Source organism: Rhinolophus ferrumequinum, chromosome 15 (genome assembly GCF_004115265.2).
Source record: "Rhinolophus ferrumequinum isolate MPI-CBG mRhiFer1 chromosome 15, mRhiFer1_v1.p, whole genome shotgun sequence".
Classification (NCBI taxonomy): domain Eukaryota; kingdom Metazoa; phylum Chordata; class Mammalia; order Chiroptera; family Rhinolophidae; genus Rhinolophus; species Rhinolophus ferrumequinum.
The window spans coordinates 24,764,345-24,776,188 of record NC_046298.1 but is presented as its reverse complement, the minus strand read 5'-3'; the positions used below and the strand labels follow the sequence as shown (position 1 = coordinate 24,776,188).

The following is an 11,844-nucleotide window of genomic DNA, read 5'->3' as shown; positions in this document are numbered from 1 at the left end:
AACCCCCTTATATCATTGTTTTAATTTTATTGGTTTATTTACAAGTTGGGAAAGTATTCAGCGGGGCGAAACAACTTGTTCCAGGTCACAGAGCTAGTGAGCATAGATGCTGGTATTTAAACCCAGGACTATCGGACTCCAAAGTTAGTGGCATTACAGGCATGCTGCCTCTTCAATTTGCACAATCCTTTTAGAAAGCAATTTAGTACCATGCTACAAAGTATCTGAAGTTATTCCTACCCTTTGATTCAATAATTCCACTCCTGGAAATCTATCTTAGTGGAGAGAAAAATCAAAAGTCAAAAAGAAAAAAATATATGTAATTACAAAGATGTTCATCATAGCAATTACAGAAGAAGAAAAGTGAAAAACAAAATTTCCATTTGTTTAAATAAATACTAAATATTTATATTTAGAGGCTTAAGTAAAATTCCAATCATAAATGGATTAAAAAATTGCAGTCATATATGTGCTAAATGAATAACACATTGAAATAGTATGGAACCATGGAAAACACATTAGGAAAATGGTTATTTTCACAAGTAAAATAAAGCAGGATATAACATTGCCTAGTACTGTAACCTCTACAACTTTGCATGGGTGGGGGTAGATTTAGACACTGTTGAATACATGTGATCAATAAATATTAATTGGATAAATGCGTAAAAAAGACACAAATGAAGGATAATTTCTAAAATGTTTTTTCTGCTCTTCAAATTTTTCTATAGTGAGATGTTTTGGTTTTATAACGGAACAGAATGTTTTTTAAGATGCCATATCTAGAGTGTTTGTTTGTTCATAAACTATATTTTCCAATCTCAACTCGCAATTCTGTGGGTTGAGTGCTATCATTCCCAGTGATAGATGAGGAACTGGGGACCCAAAAGTTTACTGTTACCCGAAATCACACACATAGTAAGTGTGGAGTCTGGGTCTTCTGAATTCAAGTCCCTTGGCCTTACCTGACCTTGAACCAAGCTGGCATGTTTCAAGCTCTCAGTTGGGAGACATGGAATTGAATTCTAGTCCCTGCCCTTTCCTTGGCTTTTTCGGTGATTTTGGATAAGTCACTTTTCTCAGGGTCTCTCTTTCTTGGACTCCTGTCCTGATATTTTACAAGATCACTCTCTTTTCCATTCTATCTTTCAATGGAGAGAGGGCTGTATCAGAAGGGTTGGTCATCATGTCTGACGTTGCTCCTCCTAGTCACTCCATCTTTTATTTCCCAGTTTTATTTTCTTCTTTTGTCATTTTCATTGTGTCACTTTGTTATGTCATTTTTTCATGTCAACCTTTCAACATTTCATCATATCATTTTCAGAAATGATCATCTTTTTGTCTTTGCCTTTTATTGTATGTTTTGCCTATTTAGGTAGAACCTAGCCTATCCTGGCTGATACGCAAACTAAAACTAGCTCAAATGGAAATGATAACTTGTCTTGTGTAGCTTGAAGGGAGGTGAAGTAGCTCATAGAAATAGAAACCAGGACCTTAAGAATGACAAACTCAGCACTATGTGGAAACACAAACATATTTGCAAGCTTGAGGGTGCTCTCTCTCCCCCAAATCCCTTTCTCCCTCCCACCATGCCCCATCATTTCTCACCACTGCTTATCTTTATTTTACTTCATTCTGCACACTGCATCAATCTGGAAGGGAAGAATTCTTCCAGAAGCCATAAATTCACTTTGTCCCAATTTAGATCTCCATCAGAAAAAGTTTCATTGCCCCCAGTGTCAGATTGCAACCACTGGAGAAGATTCTGATTGGCTTTGCTTGGCTTGTTTGCCTCCCTGAACCAATCCTGAACCATTTCTACTAGGAGTAGAAATGTCAGCTGTATGTGCTAGCATGTGTTCATGTGTTTTTTATTATTGCTATATGCATATTCAATTTGGTATTTCTTTGAAAAATTTTATTTCAATCACTGGCCATTTGTGGGTATCAGTTTAGGTAAAACTAGATAGAAATGATCTAGAAATCCACTTAACTTCCATATGTAATGAGAACTACTGATATTTTCTTTTTAGAGCCCCCTGCTTAGTCTTGCTCTCCTTCTGTGTGCTAGGTTGTAATATCCTTGAGTGTAGGTATAATAATTTACTTCCTTTCTGTCACTCCATATTACCTAGCATAGTCCTTTCTAATTAGTAGGTAGCCTTCGAATTTCTTATATCAGAATAAATTAGCTACTTAACTAGATAACTTTGTGGGCATCTGCATTCATTGGACATTTTTTGTTTGGTGAGGATATGAAAGTTTTCACTAATCTAAGAGTAGGAAAGACTGTATCTTTATTTTTAGTTTAAGAAGTGCTATTCAACAATGCTAGGGAAGAGAAACCATGGGGACTTGCGATAAATCCTCCTTCAGATCACTAATTTGAGCCTCTAGTATTGATGTTTCCTTTAACTAATTGATTTTTACTTTGTACCTCTTTTAACGGTATGGATGGAAGCATCTGTGATAGGCCGAAAAATTGCTCTCAGTATTGTTCTTCACTCCAACGAACTGTAGACCCTATTCTTGACTTTTGAGTTAAAGGAAAGCAAAATTGCTAGAGTCCATCAGCAACTGTCTCTGAGCAAGTTATTAAAGCTTTAGGCCCTTGTTATCAGACTGTGGGGTGTAGTCTTGTCCTGTTGGCTTCCACTGGAAGGTTTTAGAAATGCAGAAACTGGGACCTCAGCCTAGACCTATGGAATCTTCAATTTAACAAGGTTCCAGGGTGATTTGTAAGCACGACAAAGTTTGAGAAGCACTGCTTTAGAAATCAGAATCAGCTTCCTGGTAAGGCTTATAGGGCCATGATAGTTGGGCTTTGAATATAACTGGCATCTGCAGGAAGCCAGGTGTTTACTGTAGAGATGACAATTTTGTGGTACAAATATTGACATCTTCCTACCTTGAACTTGTGACAAATATTGCTAATTGCTCGTGGCACTCTTTTCATCAGGCTTTAGAATTCTTCTCCACTCTATAGTCCAGGCAGCTTTCATGGAGACAGATGTTGGCCTAAGAGTTAGGATCTATTTATCAATCTTGTCTAAAGACCAATTGTTTGCTAAATAGTGCCCAACTGGAAAAATAAACCAAAGCCCAGATTAGTGAATCATGTGGGTATGACTTTTGGTTAAATGGCTAAATAATAAAGTCAAGGTCATGAGTTTGACCCTGGACCAACCAGAAAAATCTCTTAATTCACTCCTTCCACTCCTGCTGTGTCTCCCATCCATCTCTTTGTCTTGCTAACTTACCTTGATTTCCCCTCATTAATCTTCATTTATTCCTTTGAATTAAGCTTCTTCTCTTGAGCTTTCTGGGTGGGGTGCTTGGGGGAAGATGATTTTATCTAATTCCATCCCCTGGGGACCCTAGCTCTGAGGCTGACTTGTATGGTGATAGTTGTCTGTTTGCAGCCCTTTCGAAGCAGCCTCAGACTGAATGCCTCACCAAGATCAGCTGTTTGTCCAATTGTTACCCCAGTTGAAGGAACCAGGAGAATAGGTTAGAGTCGACTTCCATTGCCTACTTGAACAGGCTTGACCTTGTCATAGCTCCCCTATCTGAGTGACTTGTTGGGTTCTGGTCACAATTTCACTACTTCCTGGCAGGTGACTTAGGGCAAGTTACTACATCTCTCTTCTTCAGTTTATTCTTCTATGAAATGAAATGATTCTAGAGCCTAATTTCCAGGGTTGTTCTGGACATTATAATTATGAAAAATTTAGCACAGTACCCGGCATATGATGAGAATAGACTACCATTAATGTCTTCTAATTTTATGACTGTCATCATCTTTAAGGTGATTATAATTGTATTGAAGTAGAGAGTAGCCAGGGTCAACCAAAAACAGTTGCAGGTACAATTTTCTTTTTAAAGTTCCTTTCCTTCCCCCAGACTTTACCCCTTTGTGGTCAGGTAAAATTATTAGTACATGTAAATCAACAGTTTGATGAAATCCAGGGTATTTTGCTGCAAAATTGTGCCAAGTTCGATATAAACCAACATAGTCTGAATAATCAACATCCAGATACATCCACATTGATCAGAATTGAGGCTTTATTTTTGCACAATGATAAGAACTAAAACTTAATTCCAAGCACATGTAGTTAAAATTTGTAGAGAAAGATATCGTTCGCAAAACACATTCAATATTTACCCCCCCGCCAAAAAAAAGATATTTGAAGAATAGAACATACTTAGAATCGTTTGCTTTTAAAAAGCCCATTTCCCCCAAGACTAAACTTTGTAATTTCATATCAAGCAATGAAGTGATCTTACACAATCAATTTAAACAATTAAATGGAATAGTATTTGACAGAATAGAAAATTGCATAGATGTGTAACTCCAAATCAGCATGATATAAATCCAATTTTCAACTTCCAAAGATAGATTGCCCCAATAGACTTAAATATGTGATTACTGAAATACGTATAAGTATATAAAGTATGTAAAAAAATTAACATATGTAACATATATAATGTCTCCCTTCAATTTCATAAAGGTATGCAGGATACTGAAGCAAGGAAAAAGTAGACATTTTTCTTTTGCTATTTTCTTTTCTCATATAATCTGCTGCTTTTGTTCTGCCTTAGGATTACTCATTCAAATTGGAAATTGTAATGTAATGCTGGGAGTGTAAATTGACCAAATATGCTACTTTTCAAGTCTTGACTAGGAACTTGACCAAAAAAGAGGGGTGGGGGGCGCTTGAGGAAAAAAGAGTTAATCAGAATCTGAGACATTTATGTTCTGATGTGGCAGACAAGATATACTTGTAAGTCCCACCAGAAGATGGAGCAACTCAAAAAAAAAGATAGTGGGCTAACAAGTTATATGACCAGGATGGAACAGATCGAGCATCAGACTGAAAAGTTTTGGGATTATATGGTACCTAGAATCTCTGATTTAGAGAATTCTCGTCAATCAAATATACACAAAACTCTCAAGAGAAGGTTGCTTTTGTTGGCTGTTGTATTTTTAACACAGACCTGGTCTATAAAAGTGAGAGGGGCTAGGAAAGAGAGAAGGATTTGATAGTCCAGTTTGCAGAAGCCACTTGCACAGTGTGCACATAGCTGGATCATTATTTTATGATCCTCCATGATCCATGAAGGGCAAAATCACAATGAAATATGGTAGCAAATTGGCTGACTCTTGTATTCCTAAAAACAATTTGACTTATTCTTGGGAACCATCAGCCTATAAATCATGACCCATCTTTCTTAAAGACGCATTTGAGAAGGGTCTACTAAGGAATGATAAACTCACATATGTACCTCTTGCTGCTACGACAGACCTCGTCACTCCATTTGCCCTGAGCTGACTGGGAGAACAGGGCACAGTTTTCCCGCTTGCCACCATTAGGCTGTGCACGGTCCCAGTTGAGGAAGGAGATGGCAACTCCATTGACATCGACAAACTTGCCTTCTGTGACCATGTCGTTGATTCCCAGCCAAAAGTCATTAACCCCTGGCAGGCTCCTTTTACCATAGTCTCGAAGGGCGTTGATCTCCTCAGAGTTTCTGGGGATAACCAGGGTCCCTCCCTTGGAAATACAGTCTTCATTCGCTTCATGGAAGTGCTTCAAGCCTTCAGAAGCAAGGTAGCATTTCTTGTGAACTTTTGTGCCTCGGAGACAGACTGTAAAGATGCGACATTTGACATAGTGAGATGCTTTTTGAGTATAATACCTCCAGGACTGGACCTGGCAAATAGCAAGACGTATTTGTGGAATGAACGATGTGTGATGACAATGATGCATTAATGCTGATTGGAGCGTTAACATCGTGGGTGTCTGACACTGTGCCACGCTCTGTGCATAAATGAACTTATAGAATAATCACAACAATCCCATGAAGTGGAATTTTACCACTGCCATCTTCCCATATCAGAGTGTTGAGGCTTAGAGAAGTTGTGATTTGTAACCACTTAGCATGTAAAAATGTCCTTTACATAGCATGCAAGATCACAACTCTCCACACCCATGTCTGTCCCACCCTCAAAACATGGCCTTTCGCCTCATGCTGCTTTGATATACACAGGCTTCTTAGTTTGTGTCCATCCATTATGTGCTGAATTTCCTTGAGACATTTGGAACTAGAATGGGATTTCATAATTAGGAAAAACTAAACTCTGAGGTTGCATATGGAGAGATAGTGTTTTTATTATGCAGATAACTCAGCCCTGGCAATATGGTTTAGGTTATCCAGGATATATTTACTAGCTGTGTAAACCTTGAACACATTACTTCGTTTCTCTGTGCCTCACTGTGCCACAGTTTCCTCGTCTGTGAAATAAGGATAATCATCATGGCACGTGTCTCATAAATTGTTAGAGGATTAATGTGTTAATGTTTATAAAGTATTTATAGTGCCCTACTGTGAGTAGAGGGTTAACAAAACTTTTCCCCCTTCGGCCTGCTCATTTGTCCTTCCTTTAACTTTCTAATTCTGTTCCCCTGGAAACCTGATAAAGGGAATATGTCACCAGTGTTACTACGCAACATTGCTTATGGTAAAAATGACCTTGAATTGGTAACCTAGGGCTGCTCTGGGAGTTATAAATACTTTGATGGAAAGCCATAACTTCAGCTTTCCCTGAAGGCTGTAACGCTTGTAATTGGGGAGGTCTCTTGTGGGACACTCACTCACAGCTCTGTTTTTGGAGTTGCCTACAGAATACTGGTTCCTGGGCTCTTTCTGAGCCCACCCAGTGTGGCTCTCATTTCCTCATCCTTGAGAGCCAAGGAGAATAGCTCCCGGACAATAGTATGCACAGCTGCATAGGCTGCTGGGCTCTACTCAAGAAAAGAGGAATGCCCGATGCTTCCCTCTGTTGGCAAACTGTAGCTCTAACCAATTGTCTTTCCATGTGCATCCGATGTGTGTGGCAGGAGTGAGTCCTGTGACCTTGTGTTGAGTTGAATCACAGTAGATCTCCCGATGGGCACTTTGTAAACATCTAATGAATGCAAATGATGTAAGCTAGTTAATACTTGCTTCAATTCTGTCATTGTCTGTAAGAGAAGACTTCTGAGCAATCTTTTAAAAGGTATTATTGAAATGGCTATTTTTATTTCCATACCACCCATATATAGGAGAAGGGAGTAAAAATCAATCTGATTTCCTAAGACAATCGTCTCCTCAGCATTTGGATCCTTTCTCCTAGACATATCTCTGGCTTATCAGTGTCTCTCTTAATAAGACTTCACCTAGAACTTGACATGTACTCTAGCTATGGTTTGCATTGCTGGCAAATCACCATTTCTTTTTGTGTCTCTTTTGAGACAAGGCCTCAATGAGAGGGGACCTTACCTGTCTGCAGGGCCTGCATTTCCTTTAGGGCATTGACTTCTCTCCAGAGCTTTTCAACTTGAGTCTTCAGGTCTCCATTCTTTTCTGGGAATATTTTAGGGTGAGGTGGGGTAGGAGGAATGAAAAGTAGATGATTAAAATAAGATGAAAATAAAACAACATAAAATAAATTTTGGAATCCACAATCTAAGGCGAGGGTGGTTTTGCTGAAATTGAGCCCAGTGTACATGAAACGTAATGCATGAAAATAAGTTGGTCAGGAAGATTTATAAGGGTTTGGTGGGGATAAGAATACTAGAATGACCTTCTTTGAGATGGAGCTCCCATCTGTCTCTCCAGCTCAATCCTGTGGGAGTTTCCTCCATCAGGCTTCAGACTCGTTGACTTTCAGATGCATCCTACAGCAAGCTATCTCATCTCAGGACCCTTTCCTTTGGGTTCCTTCTGCCTGGAACGTTCCTGTCCATCAGCTTATTGAGTTTAAACATCTCCACTTTGGAGAAAACTTTTCTGATTATCCTCTCTACATTAGCATTCCTTTGGCTAATCTCTTTCTTTGAACCTTTATTTTTCTTCACAGTACTTTCTCCAGTCTATAATTATTTTACTTACTTTTATCTGTCTACTTGTCTATCTATGGTATTCCTGATGCTTAACACAATACTTGACACATAATAAGTGCTCATAATGTTGGTTGAATTAATAAACAACATTCCAGAACTGTCTTAGATATTGACAGCTTGTGAGCTCTTCAAAGGCAGGAATAGTATAATAATAGTAATGCATAATAAATAATAAAAATAAGTATTCAAAGCCACCATACACTGTGTGCCAGGAGCCTAATTATTTCTATATTCCTATGAGATAGACACTATCATCATCCTCATTTCACAGAAGAAGAAATAGAGGCACAGAAGCAGAATTAACCAGCAGAAGGTACCCAGACAGTAAGGCGAAGAGTCGGGATTTGAACCTCATTGTCTCCCTCCAATTCTGTCCTGTTCCCATCCCTCCCATCTGCTTCTGCACAGTAATTGCCCTTACTGTTCATTCCCTAACACGTGGCCTCAGACAGAGAAGACGCTTAAAGCTTATTATGAAATGTCCCCACCTGCCTCTTTGTGGGAATGCCATATAGAGAATCTGTGCATTGTCCTGGATTTTTCAGGACAGTCCCAAATCCAAACATGCTAATTCACCATCCCCTTAAACATGTGCTTTGCAAGCCAGGTATTTCCACATTTGGGTTAGGAAAATGCCTTCAGGGGTACGCAGGGGTGGCTTCCACCTTTGTTTCCCTTGACACTGCATGTCAATTCTCAAAGCATCCAATAGCTCAGCTCAGAAATACAGTAATCCAAGGATTTCCTCCATGGGACCGTTCAATCCAGAATAAATATAAGGGTACATTCAGAATGCAAAACCACCGGTTGTTAGGGGCCAGGTTTGCAAAGACCTGAAGACTTGCTTTCAAGTTACAAATTGTCAACTCTGTAAATATCATCCCCCGTCCCTCTCAGCTTCCTGCTCCATTCTATTTGTTTATTTTAAAAGATTTTTATTAAAATATAGCTAACATACAATATTATGTTAGTTTCAGTTATATGCTATAGTTATTTAACAATTATATGCCTAAAGAAGTGATCACCATAAGTCCAGCAACCATCTGACACCTATGTGCTATCACAATATTATTGACTATATTTCCTATGCTGTACGTTACATCCACAAGACTTATTTGTTTTATACCTGGAAATTTGGACCTCATATTCCCCTTCACTTTTTCCACCCCTTTTTAGTTTTTCAATTACAGTTGACATTCAGTATTTATTTATATTATTCAGTATAATTTCAGGCATATAGCATAGTGGTTAGACATTTCTATAATCTAAGAAATGATCCCCCTGACTAGTCTAGTACCCACCTGGCACTATACATAGTTATTACCATATTCTTGACTTATAGTCCCCATGCTTTACTTTACATCCCCGTGACTATTTTGTAACTATCAATTTGTATTTCTTAATCCCTTCACCTTTTTCACCCTGCCCCCAACCTCCCTCCCATCTGTCATCCCCATAAATCTAGTGCCCCTGCTCCATTCTATTTAAATAAGTGGCCTCCCCGAGGAAGCTGTAAACACTGTAATGAACAGAAAGACACATGAATTAATATCAAAGTCATTGGCTTCTGCTTTTACCTTTTATGACAAATGTGGATGTGTTTTGTCTATAGTTAATACAGGGAGCAACTATTTCACTGTAAAAATTATTATTTATTTATTATTTGTTTCAGGTGTACAAAACAATGTAATAGTAAGACATTTATACCCCTCACAAAGTGATAACCTCCCTCCCCCTAAAATTATTTTTATTCATTCTTGCAGCACATAAATTTTGAAACCTATGAAGTAAGTACCAGGAAAATCTTGTGTTTGGAGCTAAATCACTCAAGTGTCATTTTGAGTTTTTTAAAAAAGGCTCCCTTTCATTTTATTGTGTTCTCCAAAAATAGGTACAAAATACAAATGCGAAAATAACTTCCAGAGGAAATGGCCAGTTAAACAAATCAAAAATACCTCTGCCTCATCAATCATAGAAATCCAAATTAAAAAAAAAAGAAAAGTTTTTTGTTCTTATGTTGGCAGGGCTTACACTGACGGTTTGATTTGGGGTTGTCAAAGTGTGTGGGAACAGGCAGTGTCCTACTCTGAAGATGAGAGCATGGATTGATGCTATCATTTTGTGAGACGGTGAGAAAGTGCGATTACCCTGCAGTTTTGTGTCTGGAAATGTATCATCACACCCTAGCGTAGGGATCAATAGGTACTCTTTCAGTAGACCTGGTACTTCGAATTTTGCATTCTGATCTTTTCCTGGGCGAGTAGTATATGGTACGTACTCTCTCATGATGCTGGCCAGCGGCAGTGAGCCGCAGTGAGCCGTCAGACACGTGATCCCGAGGGTAAACAAATGGTACTCTACAGGGTAGCCAGTGTTTTCTAAATATTCTGTGACGAGCACGTTTAAGGTAGGTGAGACTAAGCTATGATGTTCGGTGGGTGAGGTGCATAAAATGTATTTACGACTTGCAATATTTTCACTGTACGATGAGTTTATCAGGATGAAACCCCACTGTAAGTCACGGGGCATCTGTATACGTAGCGGTTCACTGAGGCATGAGATCAAAAAGACATGGATTAGAAACCAGGCAGAAGTTCACCAAGAGAGAACAGATTAAATAAGTCATGATCCAGCCACATAATAGGATATTATGCAGCTGATAAAAGGACTGAGGTATACCTGGTGTTGATATCTATCCAAGATTTAATAGATGAAATAAATTAATTTTCCTGACAGCTACTTGGTATAGCCAATTCTTATTTTGTGAAAAGCATCAATTTTAAAATGTGCATTTAAAAAAAATGGGACTATTATCTCCCAACGGTTAATAGTGGGTAATTCTGCAGAGAGGATTGGGCGTGAGAAAATGGCTTTCACGTTAGATTTCATAAAGTATTATTTGCAGATACTTAAAACATTTTAAGTGTGTGAGAGGGTGGAGGAAAGAAATGTTCTGCAAATTTAGCCTTACTACTTCACCTACTGGAGAGTGTGCTTTTTTGGACCTAATGGTAAAAATTAGCAAAAACTGCCTTGGGAGGATGATATTTGAGATGTGTACCCAGTCATTAAAAAAAAAAAAGGTGTGTGTGTGTGTGTGTGAAGGGGCAGGGGAAAGCTCTCTATGACCTGTACTGCAATTATTTCAGTAATAAGCGCACACACACACACACACACACACTCATACATTCATACCCCTCCCCACATCCCTGTTGGGTGGTCACCACTTTGCCACTCCCTGAGCATGGTGAGGAGATGCTGGCAACAAAAATATGCCACGTCACCCAGTACCTTCTCTCTCCTCTTTCCCCTGCCCTCATCTTCAGCAATATACTTTATCTACATATGAGACACATTTTAATCTTTCATTAAAAGAGGTAACAGGGCACTATAAGAGTCTATAAGGGAAAAAGTTTCCACTTAAGAACGCTGCATCAGATCTAAATTGTATAAACAAATTCCCTTAGAAAAGCACACTTTATAATCATCAAAACACAACACAACAAGACAAGACCCCTTTTCATTCCCCAGCCATTCGTGTTGTGTGAAATCAAGACTAACTTTGTTGGAATCTTTTGTGTGTATGTTTTGTTACTAATCAAGGAAGGAAAATTGGTAAGGAAATAGTATCATAATATTTACCTGAAATATCCTGACATGAAAGTGACTCAGAGAATGAAATAGAACATTAGCCTGTGACTTTCTCTCTCTCTCTCTCTCTCTCTTTCTCTCTCTCTCTCTCATTCTCTCTCTCTTTCTCTCTCTCTCTCTCTCTCTCTCTCTCTCTCTCTCTCTCTCTCTCTCTCTCCCCCTCCCTCCCTCCCTTCTTTCCTTCCTTCTTTCCTTCTTTCTTTCCTTCCTACCTTCCTTCCTACCTTCCTTCATTCCTTTCTTTCTAAGT

The 11,844-nt window shown here is 38.7% G+C and overlaps 1 protein-coding gene across 1 annotated transcript in view; it reads right to left on the bottom strand.

Moving 5' to 3' along the window:
- Nucleotides 1-4,044: 4,044 nt before the first annotated feature.
- Nucleotides 4,045-11,844, bottom strand: part of CLEC3A (C-type lectin domain family 3 member A) — an 8,993-nt gene continuing 1,193 nt past the window's right edge. The window contains exons 2-3 of the mRNA XM_033128277.1: nucleotides 7,321-7,404; nucleotides 4,045-5,647 (exon numbers count right to left, since the gene is read on the bottom strand). Of these exons, the coding sequence (XP_032984168.1) occupies nucleotides 5,256-5,647; nucleotides 7,321-7,404 (476 nt within the window). The 3' untranslated portion in view covers nucleotides 4,045-5,255. The remainder of the gene's footprint in view (nucleotides 5,648-7,320; nucleotides 7,405-11,844) is intronic.